This window comes from Amphiura filiformis, chromosome 16 (assembly GCF_039555335.1).
Source record: "Amphiura filiformis chromosome 16, Afil_fr2py, whole genome shotgun sequence".
Classification (NCBI taxonomy): domain Eukaryota; kingdom Metazoa; phylum Echinodermata; class Ophiuroidea; order Amphilepidida; family Amphiuridae; genus Amphiura; species Amphiura filiformis.
The window spans coordinates 11,994,886-12,010,522 of NC_092643.1; the positions used below are offsets into that span (position 1 = coordinate 11,994,886).

At 37.4% G+C, this 15,637-nt stretch overlaps 1 protein-coding gene across 2 annotated transcripts in view; it reads left to right on the plus strand.

Moving 5' to 3' along the window:
- The window catches only part of LOC140135573 (uncharacterized), a 64,845-nt gene that overhangs the window by 31,078 nt on the left and 18,130 nt on the right, over positions 1-15,637 (plus strand). For both annotated transcript variants that reach the window (XM_072157111.1, XM_072157112.1), the window contains exons 6-11: positions 4,275-4,410; positions 5,251-5,435; positions 6,699-6,879; positions 12,358-12,492; positions 13,734-13,847; positions 14,279-14,395. In XM_072157111.1, the coding sequence (XP_072013212.1) occupies positions 4,275-4,410; positions 5,251-5,435; positions 6,699-6,879; positions 12,358-12,492; positions 13,734-13,847; positions 14,279-14,395 (868 nt within the window). The remainder of the gene's footprint in view (positions 1-4,274; positions 4,411-5,250; positions 5,436-6,698; positions 6,880-12,357; positions 12,493-13,733; positions 13,848-14,278; positions 14,396-15,637) is intronic.

The following is a 15,637-nucleotide window of genomic DNA, read 5'->3' on the forward strand; positions in this document are numbered from 1 at the left end:
GCTGAAAAGGTCACGGTGAATTTGCCGTGGACAAAACTGAAGCATTCCCCTAGATTTTAGATAGAAAGGTGCCGTTGGAACTAGTAAAAGTAAAACGATTTAATACTAGGGCTATCATGGCTATAGAGCTCGGCTCGGGCTACTAGCAGAGGGATGACACAAAATTCACGTTTTTTTTGTATTAGCAACGCAAACCTGGGGCGAATTTTGTTGGCTTACTCTCATCAAAGTGAGGCAAGGTATCGATCGGTTATGAATAATTCACATCAACTCTTACTCGGCCCATATGTTTGAGATCACCGCATTAAGGGATCTAGAATGAGCGTTTTGAGCGTTTCGACAGTGTTTTTTGTGGGACATGAGAGCACATCAGACATCTTTTTTCAGAATATACCTTTATTTTTTTCAAAACCGATTATTTTTGGCATATTTGTAATACTTACACATGTTTCAACTTAAATCTACGAGCAAACTACGAAATTCGCCCTATTTGTAGTAAAATCATGAAAATGGGATGATTTTCTGTTGGTCCGACATATTATCATAATTCGTCGGCTGTATTCCATAGTGGCGTATAGTGATTTTTGGTCATTTTTTTGAAAATTGGCACATATGTCTTTAATGATGTTCTCTTTCATTTTTCTAAGTCTCATCAGTCATAATTAGCTAATTAATTAGTAATTAATTAATTAAATGTGGCGTATAGTTACAAAGTGACATTTTTCGTATTCCATAGTGGCGTATCGACCATACGCCACTTTTTATACACATTTTATAATTATGAAATATCGGCAAAAATGAAAAACATCGTATGTCATAGTGGCGTACGCGTATCGGACCTATACGCCACTATGGAATACGATGTTTTTCATTTTTGCCGATATTTCATAATTATAAAATGTGTATAAAAAGTGGCGTATGGTCGATACGCCACTATGGAATACGAAAAGGTTAGGGTATTGCGTTTTGTTCGTTTTCCATAGTGACGTATAGTTTTATTGTCAGTTTGCCAGCAAAAGTATGTATTTATTTCTTTTGAAAAATATATAACAATAAAATCTATTTAGTTTACTACAGAAATTTCACATCATTTACAAAATATAATGAATGTCTGATTTACACAACTCGATTTTAAATTGGCATTTCTTCAAACCCGATTTTCTCGAAAAGTTGTTTATTCGCGGCGCCCCACTATACGCCACTATGGAATACGGACGACGAATTTTTCAGATTATGATAATATGTCGGAACATCGCAAATCGCAATCTCCTACGAAGCCAGTTGAGGGATCGTAACCAAACTGGCTGCGTAGGAGACTAACTCTGAGGCGGTACTCGCCGTCCTAATCCAAAAAGTGCGAGATATTTCGAATGATAGAGGTGAAGTTTATGATGTTGTTTCTTTGCAAATTTCCAATGTTTTTTGCGTCCAAATGTATTGGGAACTTTCATTAACTATTTTACCATTTTGGTAGAAAAAAAAATCTGCCCGGGGCAGCGTAACCCATGTAGCTACCGGTCCGTGATCGTGTGCTTGGCATGCGGGGTCTAAGGTTCGAATCCCGGGGGTGCCAAGTGACTTCTTTGTTCATCTTCTCTCCTTTTTCGTTTCTTCTTTTACTTCCGATAGCAAAAAGCAGGGTTGGGTGTTAGGGTTAAGCAAGTAAAATATGGTACCTTTTCTGTCTTTGCTTGTCATAATATTATTAATTCTATAGGGGAGACCAGGGCAAAGTAGACCAAATTTTTTTGTCCAGCCCAAACAGGATTACAAAGCAAGACAGGCCAACCTTTAGGTTGATAATCTTACCTTAGGACTGCAACTAACAAATGACATTAATAAAATTAATAATTGTGTAAAAAGAGTCGTTCCGCTTTGACCCAGGTTTTTTTGGCTGGAGAGGGCATTACAGAAATGCACCCTTTCAGGTGTGTCTTTATTGTCAACATCACTTAGGGCCTACCTCTTGGTACATCAGTATACTATGGCCGGATACATTTGTATTGCATAGTTCTGAGTGGGGTCCGTTTCCGGTGTTCCGCTTTCAGGGCCGTTCCTAGGGATTTTGCCGCCTTAGGCAAAGCCTTTCCCTGCCGCCCACCAAAGCATACCAAAAATGAAAGAAATGGCTGCGCAGCGGCCATCGCGTCGCGCTTGTGCGACGTGGGGGTGTCTGCGGGGATGTGCCCCCTGAGAAGTTAGAAACTTTTGGAAAATGAAGACCCACTTGAAGCCATTTGGTGGGCCATTTTGTTGCTATTATTGTGTAAAATTTTAATTTGAAAAAGCATAAAATGCGAAAAGACGGCCCAATTGAAGCCATTCGAGGACAAGTTTGGAATTTTTTTGTACAAATTATTGCTTTAAAACTTTTGCAAAATGAAGCCCTAATTCAAGCCATTTGGTGGGCTATTTTTGCACTATTATTGTGTAAAATTTTAGTTTGAAAAAGCCTAAAATTTGCGAAATGACGGGCCAATTGAAGCCATTCGTAGACAAGTTTTGACCTTTATTGTATAAATTACCCGGTATTGCTTTACATGATTGTAAACATAAAGTTGCGCTAATTGACAGGGCAATTGAAGCGACTTTTTCACTGTTATTGTATGAATTATTGTTTAAAATCTTTCTTGGGTCATCCTTGAACGCAAATAAGTCTTAATCAGCTTTAGCGTAGAAAAGCTATGTTCACCACTGGTACCAGATACGGGAAGGGTCAGAAAAATGCCCCGTTTTCTTTTTCTCAGGTCCCCTTTTCCTTTTCCGCCAATTTTTCTGTTTCTCTTTTCGCCCCTTCTTATTTTTCCTCACATTTTTCTTTTTACCCGCCCTTTCTTCCCTTTTCTTTCTCCATTCCCGTTTTTTCTTTTTTTGGCGCCCCTCTGCGTTTGCCGCCCTAGGCGACCGCCTTACCGGAACGGCCCTGTGGCAGATAATTATATATCTATAAATTATCGGATTAAACATAAAAAACAGACATTTTCTGTAAAAAGCACACATCACTCACACGAACGCTCCCTATCACAAACAATGCTGGATCCATGACGTGTTCTAAATACATGAGCTTGGAGATTGAGGACAGCTTCTACAAAAGTTAACGGGGTGTTTCCTTTGCCCCGTGGTCCACTTTACTCCGGTCTCACCTACCCGGTATGTTGAAGTTATGATTTTGCTTCAAATTTCGAGAAAGCTACATACGAATCGGTAGCTGAGTGATCTAGCGTGTTGGTACACGGGTACTATACTGGTATTAGTTCGATAGCGGAAGTGTGCGGCATGGGTTCGAGGAATACCTCTGCCACGTTCATTTTTTGAAAATATCATTTTAGAGAAATGGGGCTAGGCGAATTTATGTATGGCGCAGGGTGGCGTGCTTAGTGGAAGACATTGTTAAGGATACGATACAATGTACATACACGATTTACCGACAAGCTCATTTCGGAATGCGATCATGAATTTTGAAGAAAAAGTTTCCACAGGCTTCGATGGAACTCGAACCAACGATTTCAAGCAGTCCCGGTCTTTACCTCTCGGCCACGGAGGCAGATGATCAGAAGAGTGTAATAATAAAAGATACATCTCATAATGCTATCTTTAGCCTTTTGTTTACATAAAAATGATGCATTTTGTAAAGATAGATTCGCCATTTTATACATTAATAGTACGAACGTTTGGAAAAGGCCTCAAACAAATAATAAAGACACTGATAAGATGATGAAATTGCGGGAAATATCTGCGTCGCAATGTTTTGTTTTGATTTTAGGAATTTGACCTTAAAATTTACGACGTTAAGACATTATCATTGGAAATCAACAAAAGAAAATTCAGCAGTATATGGCCACATTCTTTCTCTAGAGTGTTTTGAACATGTATGCTTCAACAATGGTTCGCTGCATAATGGTAAAAACAGCCTTGACCTGAAAAAGGGCGAGAGGTGCCATATTTACGAATTCAGGCTAAATTCAAAATTGGTATAAAACGTTTGGTTTTTGATCGATTACAAAAATTCATTTTTGTCATTAAAAGAAATTGTGTCTGCCGTGAAATACACTACAATTTTTATTCCTGGGGCTCTTTGATTTCTTTAAATAATGTAATGATAGAGGGAATCCCCTGGCCCTCTATAATTACGCACAAAATACCGCCTCCCCTTAAATCGATGGACTGATGGATTTTCCGTCTTTGATCGAGATATATAGATTGATTGAATGATTGATTGATTGGATGATTGATTGATTGATTGATTGATGATTGCTTGATTGGTTAATTGACAGGATTGTAATGGCCACGGAACCCATTGTGCTGGAATAGCTGCAGGCAGTAACATTGGAGTGGCATCGGAAGCCACTCTGCACAGCATCAGGGTTCTTAATTGTCAAGGATCTGGATCATACAGCGGAATACTCAATGGTATGAATCCTATTATTAGCCCAGCAGGCAGCAGACCAGGGTTAGATCAGGTGGTGGATGACGTGCATTCCCTAAATTCAGTACATTTTCATCGTCAACCGTGTAATTGAATGGGATTATTTTGAAATTTTAAAACGCTTGAAATATCACAAACAAATAGGCCTATGTTGATAAATAATATAAATACAAGCTAAAACCGTTGGGGTTCGATAATGAACCCCACAAAACTAACCTAACCGAGTATTATGGAAAATGCCATACGGCCGGGCGGTTTCACGAGTTGCCGGCTCGATCATGTCATCCGCCCATAGTCTAAGGGTTAGATGGTTTGTTACTAATATATAGTTACATAGGTTAACAATTCAAAACTGGTCAAATACTGTCCATAGTTATGAACAGAAGGTCAAGAGTTAAATGTTGGGCTCCACAGGGGCCCGGCACAGGGGTCAAATTAAACAAAAAATGCTCCGATTTTGACGAGAATAGTCTGAAATTGTTTGATCTTTTATAGAATTTAAAAAAAGAATAGTTTTGCACTTTCTAAAATGTGCTGTTGCCAAGGTACAAATTAGGTCAACATCAATATGACTAACATGAGCAAGAACCTATCGTTCTGTGTTACCATAGTAACGAGTCATTCTAGTTAGTAGAAACTATTATTTATTTTAATTGTTATGACAGGAACAGTATTTTTGATGATTTTTTTCTAGTAGCGGAATACTTTTTTAAATTTTAAAAATACCGTATCGCAGTTCGAAATATGAACCTTTTCTACTATAATTTTGAAATCGGATCGTTCTAGCATTTCCAATTATATTTTGTGTGTTAATTTTCAATCAGCCTTGGAGTGGTTTGCCAATAACAAAATGGAACCTGCTGTGGCGTCTATGTCCCTCGGTGGTGGCAAATCTGAAAGTCTCAACGATGCAATATCAGCTTTGGTTGATGCTGGTGTCGTTTTCAGTGTTGCGGCAGGCAACGAGAACGACGATGCTTGTGAATATTCGCCATCGTCAGCCGGACCGGTAAGACTGAAGATATTTTATTATTAGAGATCAGACTTAAAATGACATTCAGATATCTATCAATCCCTAAGGGATGGCTTCGAAACTCAACCGCCGGTTCCGCCCGGTTCCGTCCGGTTGGAGCCGGTTTCTATTGTTCTAAATTATGCAACGCGGTTCAACCGCCGGTCCGAGTTTTGAAGCTGCCCAATTTATATTATTCCCATACAATTGTCATTTTTTGCACTTTTAGAGCATTTACTAATGAAGTAACAATGAATAAGCTAGACACTTCGTTTTCATGTCAGGGGAGACAAATTTTAATTCTTTATGCGAGGGCATGGAAAAGGTCCGAGGGGTACGATATAGACGACATGCAGCGTTATCTAGAATGATTGCTCGTATACGTGTTGGTGACAGATGTAATGTAAAAGTTTAAAATACATCTTCAGCACTCACTTTTTTTGTTCCGTATACTAGTATTTCGGTTAGTTATACCGAAATATAACACTTAAATAAAATATCAGTCTGGTGTAATTGCATCCCTTGCTTTGGGTGTTATAAGTTACTGGGAGAAACCAAAAGGACCCTAAGTGAAACACTCAAAGAACATACTGCCAAAACAGTGAGTAACACAACAGATATACAGGACACAGTCCTGACCTGGGAGGTATCACTGTCATCTGTAAAGAAGACACGTTTGAACAGCGCAAAGTGAAGGAACAAGGAGGCTATTTGCATAAAGAAGGACTCCACCCTGTAAAAAAAATGAACAGGAGAGGGGTCGAGAGCTCTCAAGAATTTATGATTCGCCACTGATAATACATAAGACACCACCATCGTTCCCCGGGCATCAGAACGGGTAGAGGATCAACCAGTCAACATTCAACAACCCGCTAATGGCGGAGAAGGGTATAAACCGATAAATCGGCAGTACTTGAAAAAAAATCGTGTCGCACACATTGAATTCTAATTATCACTAATGATTTAACTTCCATTGTTAATATCTTTAATTTAATCAAACAACAGACTAAGACACTCAGAAAAATGAAACTTAGAAGGACTGCCTTTGATTTATGAATAAAAAGGAGTAGTTTAGAGATACTTTATTTTTGCCGAATTTTCAATTCTAAGTACTGCCGATTTATCGGTTGTGACCCAGAAGCGGGTTTTTCCGAAATATGCGGAACAAATAATGTGAGTTTTGAAGGTTTGTTTTAATAATAGTGTAACACTATACCTATTTTTGATACCCTTTATATTTCATTTAATTTTAAATACCAGGCTATCACAGTAGGCGCCACATATGAAGACGGTAGTAGTGATGTTAGAGCATCCTTTTCTAACTACGGCTCTTGTGTGGATATATTTGCACCAGGAGTAGGCATTTACAGCTCGTCTACTAGCACACAATCGTCGTACACCTACAAAAGCGGTACTTCGATGGCATGTCCATTTGTATCAGGTAGGCTTAATTTTTTTCATTTTGGTCCATAGCCTGCATAACATTATGTTAAAGTGTTTTGCATCACGTTTTCCGGAATGTTTTCTGAATGTTATTAAATCGTTTTATATAGGCCTAACCTAACGTTTTCTGTAAAACGTTTGTGTTTCCTGTGGGTTCGAGTCCATGTATAGTAAAGCCAAAGTCAATAGCAAAATGTTTATGTTGCAAAAATCAGAAGAGGGATTTGATGTTAGGAGTAGGAGGTCTTAGGCCTATATACAGTAAGCCAAAGAATTAAGGTACCAGTTATAAACCTATGTATATCCTAAACAAAGACAAATATGTCAAAATTGATTACCTGTGCTTTTTAGCTATGATTTAAGACCTTATTTATTGAAATTGGTTGAGAATTAAAGAAACGGTGATCTAAAACCTAAGGAAGAAACGAAATCAAAAGTTGCAATTTTGTGTTCTTATCAATGAAAGCACGATGCTAGTTTCAATGTTCGATTAGGCCTTGTGTACAAACCAATAGGGCTTGCAATGGAAGGCTAATTGAGCAAACTGTAACTTTTAAAAAACTGTCTTCCTTGGGTTTTTGGATGTCTTGTCTTTTTTTCTTTACCAATTTCAACGAATGAGGTCCTAAACTCGAGCTAAAAGACGCAGCTATTGATTGCTTGTTCCAATTATGACATACCTGTCTTTATGTAGGATATACATGGGGTGATATAAATGGTACCATATTTTTTGGCTTACTGTACATTGTTTGGTGTAGGCTTTGAAAAGTTCACAATTTGTTCTTCTTTCTTGGGGTGGAGCAGGTTACAGGGATGTTTGGGAATGCTAATTATGCAATTTGTTTTTCACTGCATTAAGGGATGGGGTATTAACGTTTGGACAGTATTTATTGTGGGACATTAGAGCATATCAGACATATCGAATTGCATTCTGAATACGAAGAATGTCCTTCTGATATCAAATAATTATGATTTTTGAAATTCGCAATGTAATACACATTTTATGGCAAATGATTAAAATTGATATTTTTGATATTTAACAGTACTCAAAGTAAACTTTATAAATCTGATGATTTATAGTTCATTTATTTCCATATCAAATTAATAAATACATAATTACATACATCAAAATCATACAATATTAAATTATCAAAATACATCAAAATCAGAAAAATAACTTAATTACAACAATTAACAAGACATGTTATGGAGGAGAAGGCTGGAAGGCCAAATATGCCTGTAAAATGCCTTCCCTATAGGGGTAGAAACAAAAACAAACAACAAAAATATTTAAAAACTTAACGTGTATGTAGTTGGGATGAAAAAGCCGACGATCAATTGAAAATTTTGACCTTTCGTATTGAAGATATGGATTTTTCCCCAAAACACCAAAAAAATCCATATCTTCAATATGAAAGGTCAAAATTTTCAATTGATCGTCGGCTTTTCCTCCCAGCTACATACACTTTAAGAATATATCATTAGATTTATAAAATTCACTTCGAGGACTGTTATATATCAAAAATATGAAAAATATCAATCTTTAATAATTTGTTATAAAATTTGTATTTCAAAAAATGAAAAATTATTTGATATCAGAAAGACATTCTTCGTATTCAGAATGCAATTCGATATGTCTGATGTGCTCTCATGTCCCACCAAAAATACTGTCGAAACGCTCAAAACGCTCATTCCAGATCCCTTAAGCCAACCATTTTACGTGTGTACTTTTTAAAGAATTTTAATACTGTTTTCTAATTTGATAATTCTGAATGTTATAAATATATCATTAGATTTATAAAATTCACTTCGAGGACTGTTATATATCAAAAATATGAAAAATATCAATCTTTAATAATTTGTTATAAAATTTGTATTTCAAAAAATGCAAATTATTTGATATCAGAAAGACATTCTTCGTATTCAGAATGCAATTCGATATGTCTGATGTGCTCTCATGTCCCACCAAAAATACTGTCGAAACGCTCATTCCAGATCCCTTAAGCCAACCATTTTACGTGTGTACTTTTTAAAGAATTTTAATACTGTTTTCTAATTTGATAATTCTGAATGTTATAAATATATCATTAGATTTATAAAATTCACTTCGAGGACTGTTATATATCAAAAATATGAAAAATATCAATCTTTAATAATTTGTTATAAAATTTGTATTTCAAAAATGAAAATTATTTGATATCAGAAAGACATTCTTCGTATTCAGAATGCAATTCGATATGTCTGATGTGCTCTCATGTCCCACCAAAACACCTGACAAAACGCTCATTCCAGATCCCTTAAGCCAACTATTTTACGTGTGTACTTTTTAAAGAATTTTAATACTGTTTTCTAATTTGATAATTCTGAATGTTATAAATGTATCTTTTATTTGTGTTTTGATTGTAATTCAGCCATTTGGCTGTGATATGAATTAATGCTATAGTGCTCATCCTCATGCACGGGCTTAGTTTAAGCCTATTTGACGAGTTTTTAACATTCTTAAAACTATAGTTTCTTTAAAAATGATTTTCATTTACACTTGCCTGTATAGATATAGTATTTCCCGAGTTGATTCTCATTGTAAGGAACTGCAGGCTAAGTCGCTTGCCATTTTTCTTCAGTGATGCTCAAAGTGAGCTTCCCCGACTATTCGCCACTTGCACGGTTCCGCCATTATGCACTATATGCGGGAGAGCCTCGAACTGGCAGCATACATGAAAGGAAGAATTACGTAACCTTACACAGAATGTTATATGACTGGTTCAATTCCCATTCATGTATGCTGCCAGTTCGAGGCTCTCCCGCACATAGTGCATAATGGCGGAACCGTGCAAGTGGCGAATACGCTGGCGAAGTTACGTAATAAATCAGATTAAATACCAGAGCAATAGGTGAAAACAATTTTGAATATATCGCACTGCACTTCAAACAGGTTGCACTCATCACCTGTGTATGTCTGCAATAATAGGTTGAATAATGACGGTCTTTTCAAAGATACATACTGCAGTTACTGTCCGTTTTCCTATACACAATACACAGTGCTCTCACCATTGACGCGTGACCTCTACAAATGATGTATGTTGGAAGAATGGGCACTTGCCTAGTTAACATCACTGTGTGAAAAATAACCAGCCAATATTTAACTTATTCTCCAAACTTCTAGCAAATATATTTCTCTAACATGACCTAAAATTACAGCTAGGTTAGATGTTCAGAAATAGTCGCACTTTTTGTAAAATATGAGTGAGGGCAAGGCATAGCTAGCCAACTCCCCGTGTTAATTGAATGGAGATTTGACCGAAAATATTGGTATCGGACCGCTCACTTCAGAAGGATGCCACAAAAAAACGGTACAAGCTACATTTAAACTATTCTCTGGCAATCATCATGATGAGTTTCTTATATAGTATGCCGAAATTGGGTACTGTAGGTGATTGACAAAGGGTCGCACTTTTGTGTTTTAGGAAGGATATGTAAACGACAGATAACACCAAAAATATGAAGAAATTATTTCCAAACCGTGTTAAGTCAACAATCATTATGTTGCTCATTTTCAAGAATGCTGGTTAACAAAAAGCAGGCCATTGTCTCATTTCGTGAACAAAGGTCTACATACCTTTATAATCGGTTACCAAACTGAAGCTGTATTATAGCAGCTCATTGCTATATCGCACATATAAAACAGACACATGTGCACAGCCAGAGAAGATCCGATTTAATCATTTGAGCTGTTTCAATAAGTGTTATCTTGGTTTAATAGCTTTTAATGGGGTTTAAGTCCTGCAAAGGTCGAGGTGAATTCTACTGTAGACATGACTGCATCATGACTAATCTTACAGGTGCGAGCAACGCACTGCAGGGTCTATTGTTTTATTGTGTCCAATTTGAGCGATGACATATTGGAAAATGTTGCCAATCAATATTCATGAGAATGTACATTCAACGTCCAGTTATCGAAATTGGGTGACTTGTGTTTCGCAGGTGTGAAATACATCTGACTGTGTGTTTTAATTACGTAACTCATAAAGGTTTTGAATCATTGAATGGCTGCCTAGTGCTGTTAAATGCTTATATTCTATAATAATATTCTATAATTTAAAAATGTTTTCTTTATTCATTCCTTTTTTGGATTTGTAAAAAATACCCGGTACAGTGAACCTTATGGTACAAATACGCGCGAAAAATGTTTCCTGTATTGGGTGCCAATTATTGGGCTGTGAATGTGGTCCAGGAAGCTGTTCCATGTCAGTGCATTTTGCTGTTGTGTCAGTTGGGCAACTGTTTGGTTACTGACCAGTGTTTAGAGTAGAGTATTGAAGTAATCCTGTGTGCAATTTTGGTTCATTTTATGGACAGGATTTATGACAGGACCTTGTGAAAAATTATAAGTTTCTTTTTGAGGTCATTTAGCTGCGAAGTAGGGCCTAGTTAATGATAGAAAGTGACACAGATAGACCTATATACCTATTAATAGCAGCCATGGTACGTTCAGGTAATCGATCAGCAACTCTATTGAATTTATTTAAATGAGGCGCCTAAATAAAGGTGGGTGGTAAATAATCGTGCATCGACGGTAAAGTGTGCTTTTGTGTGCAGGCGAAGACTCAGTCACACCCTTGGGTTGTATGGGAACAAAAGGTACTTACGTTCCAGTAGGCGCTTTCACGCAACTTTCGTTTGAGCACTTATTGACAGTAGCCTACCTATAAAGCGTTAATCCGCTGTCAGGTCACTTACCGATATAATGGCGGAATCCCTTTATCTCGAATAAAAGGTACCTTTCGATGAATAGCCTGTCGGAAAATCAAATCTGCATCAAAGGAATAAAGCATTACGTAATCTATTTTCTCTCCTTTCTATATCTAACCTCCTTGGGTGCGAGTGATCAGCATGATGGTCAATGCATAGGTGCCGCGTGAACCTACCAGTGTAGCGGTATATTCAAAAATTGTTTTCACCTATTGCTATGGTAGTTAATCCGGTTATTACATCGCTAGCGTATGCAGACTACAATAACCACCATACCTGATCGAGATTTATATTGTACTGCATATTAGGAAATCAATTCGCCGTAGAAGTGACGTAATAATCGGATTAACTTCCATAGCAATAGATGAATACAATTTTGAATAGATCGCCCTTCACTGCAAACAGATTGCACTAATCACCTGTGTATGTCGGCAAACATAGATTGAATACAATACCGCTCTTTTCAATGGTTCAATGCACAGGTACGGCGTGAACGTTGTAGTGCAGGTCGATCTATTCAAAATTGTATTCATATATTGCTATGGTAGTTAATCCTCTTATTTACGTCACTTCTACGGCGAATTGAACCCAAGGTGATATATACAAGCAACAGAATTGGCATATCAAAATTGATTAATCTGCCGTGCTAATACCCAAGTTCAAGGTGAAGCAGAAACATTCCCTGTATTGATACTGTTATATTGTTTAAATCCAAACATAATTTCAGGAGCTGCCGCTCTAGTGCGAGGATTGAATCCTTCCATGTCACCAGCAGCTGTAGAAGCAGAATTAGTCAATTTGGCATCTTTAGATAAGGTCAGCTCTCCCGGACCGGGTTCACCGAACCGCCTTCTCTTCATCGGTAAGTCGAACCATAACAATATATTGTAAAGCCCCCATGGTAGCATCTCCCATATGGGGATTTCCCCCACTTTCCCCCATTAAAATATGAAATACGACAAATTTCAACATTTTAGGCCCAAAACTGATTCCTCCATTTTCCCCCAGAAATCAAAGTTGTTTGCTAAGTAATGCACAGTGTCATAGCCCCGATATCTTCATGGCAAAAATCGCCATGGTAGATTGAATCCACAGCCACGCATGGCCATTTTGTTCCGACCTTTGAAACGCATAATGAGCCGAGGGACATGACTAAGGCTACTGACAATAGCTTGGTAATCGACCTCTCTGTGTGTGAGTGAGCATGTATACGCCATTGAAGCCAATGGTCATCGACTTTTATACTGCCTCCACGGGATTGAGTGCAGCTAGCCTACGTGCTGCGCTATAGCTCGGCACATATAAAATCAGAAGTTTTTGAGTTCAAGACGCAGGCTTCTTTCTCAAGACGCTAGCTAACGACTATCATATCGTTGAACATATATATTCAAGTCCAAGGAACCAAATCTGGATTCTTTAGACTAAATCATTTACGGGAGATATTCATCATTTTCTACCCCGGTATCCAAAGATTTATCGTCTGAATATCAAATCGTGCATAGCACATTCACGTGTATCGATCCCTTGTATTTATTTTAGTATCTCTGCTGTACCAAGTAATTATTAGCCAGGCGATGTCGGTGTGTAATGAACATGAAGAAGGAGCATAAATCGGCTTGGACCGAGACTAGGTTGTAGTGCTCTAGTATCTCGTTTAAGCATCACAAATAATGAAACATACACATATATCATGTATATAAGGCAAAAGAAAGGTTTGTCTCAAAGCTCGCGCGCGCATTTGTAAAATCATACGATTTGACAAAAAAGAAATGCGGAAATATTTTTTATTTCAAAAATTTTTTTTTTAGTTTTTCCAGAAAAATTGGGCGAAAATCAGACTTTTTTTTCTCAAAATACCATAAAAAAGGTCGGGAATAAAAAAACAAAAAACAAAAACAAAACGCATTTCGCATTTGTTTTCAAACCACTCGTGAGGTTTGAGACAATCCTATTTTTTGTGGCCTAATGAAAGTCCTCAACTGGATGGTCATACTCAAAAGCAAGAAACCGGGGGGGGTGTCTTCGAAATATTTTGTACGGGGATGTGCCACCCAGACATTCGGATGCTGACTTTCTCTATAATATGAACTGATTGATTTACAGAGCCACCTTGCTCATCCAATCCTTGTGAGAATGGCGGTACATGTAATAATGGTGGGTCGGGCGGATACACCTGTAATTGTGCGGATGGCTTTGAAGGTACCAACTGTGAAACATGTAAGTACATGTATATAGTGAAGCATTAAAAAATAATAATTGCGATTTAATTGTAGGTGAATATAGATGTTGTACCAAAGCCTCAAAGTACTGTTGGGGCACTAATTTAACATGTTTAATGGTTGTTGAATTTAATTAGCAACTGAATACAACCCTATGACGAATTCTGTTGATATGTGATCTACGGAGTGAGGCAAGCTATGGTTGGTGTAACTAAGGAACGCACCATTAGATATCAAGGGGGAGGGGTAGGTTTTTTTTTTTTAATTTTGTCACGCCATATGAGAAAAAAAATTTTTTTCATCAAGGGTGGTCATACTCAAAAGCAAGAAACCCGGGGGGGGGGTTCTTCGAAACATTTTGTACGGGGATGTGCCACCTAGACATTCGGATGCTGACTTTCTCTATAATATGAACTGATTGATTTACAGCTTCTGGACCTTGCTCACCCAATCCTTGTGAGAATGGGGGTACATGTAATGATGATGGGTCGGGCGGATACACATGTACATGTGCGGATGGCTTTGAAGGTACCAACTGTGAAACAAGTAAGTAGTGAAGCATTAGAAAATAATATGTGATGCGATCAAGCAAAATCAGTCGGAAATCGGAAATAATATATTTTCAGTAAAAAACATTCACAAAGCTGCATGTTGCAGAAAACCCTATTTAAATTGAACAACCAGTTCCAAAGATATGAGCATTTAACGAGTTTATCTATATCTCAACATCAATATTTTCGAGTTCTGACTGATTTTGCTTGCTCGCATCACATATTGCGATTTATTTGTAGGTGAACATACAGTAAGCCAAATAATAAGGTACCTGTTACGTTAATCCCCTGTATATCCTAAACAAAGGCAGATTATGTCATAATTGGAACCAACAGCCAATAGCTGCATCTTTTAGCTCGAATTCAAGACCTCATTCGTTGATATTGTTCAAGAAATAAAAACACGACGATCCAAGAAAGCTCAAAAACCCAAGGAAGATGCAAATTTAAAAGTTGCAGTTTGCCACATTGCATGCCCTAATGATTTGTACACAAAGCGTTCGCGAACAAGAGAACTGGTGCCGTGCTTTCATTGATTAGCAAGACAAACTAGCGTCGTGCTTTCATTGATTGCAACACAGAAGTTCAACTTTTTATTTCGTATCTTCATTATGTTTTGGATCACTGTTTCTTTAATTCTCAACAAATAAGGTCATAAATTAGAGCTAAAGAGTACAAGTATCGGCTGCTTGTTCTAATTTTGACACATTTGTCTTTATTTAGGATATACAGGGGTGAACACAACTGCTACCTTAATTCTTTTGCTTACTGTAGATATTGTACCAAAGCCTCAAAGTACTGCTGGGGGCACTAATTTAATGGTTGTTGAATTAGCAACTGAATGCAACCCCATAACGAATTCTGTTGATTTGTGATCTATGAAGTGAGTCAAACTATGGTTGGTGTAACTAACGCACCATTACATATCAAGGGGGAGGGGGCTGAGTAGGTTTTTTGTTTTAATTTGTAGCGCCATCTGAGCAACAAAAAAAATTCCTCCACCTCCACCAGAAAAAAAATGACGTCAAGGGTGAAAAAAAAATGTCACAGTTCGCGAAGAAAAATTAACCTCATATAGCTTTTAAATTGCAAATTTGTTCGCGCTTGTTGCGAATTTGCTCAATTTTTCATCAAGAATATTTATTTAAGCTTCGAAATGGTATGTATTTTATGCACATTTGTTTGTGAAGTCATTCTTGAATGAAAACACTTGATTCACTCAGATTTTCACTCCAAA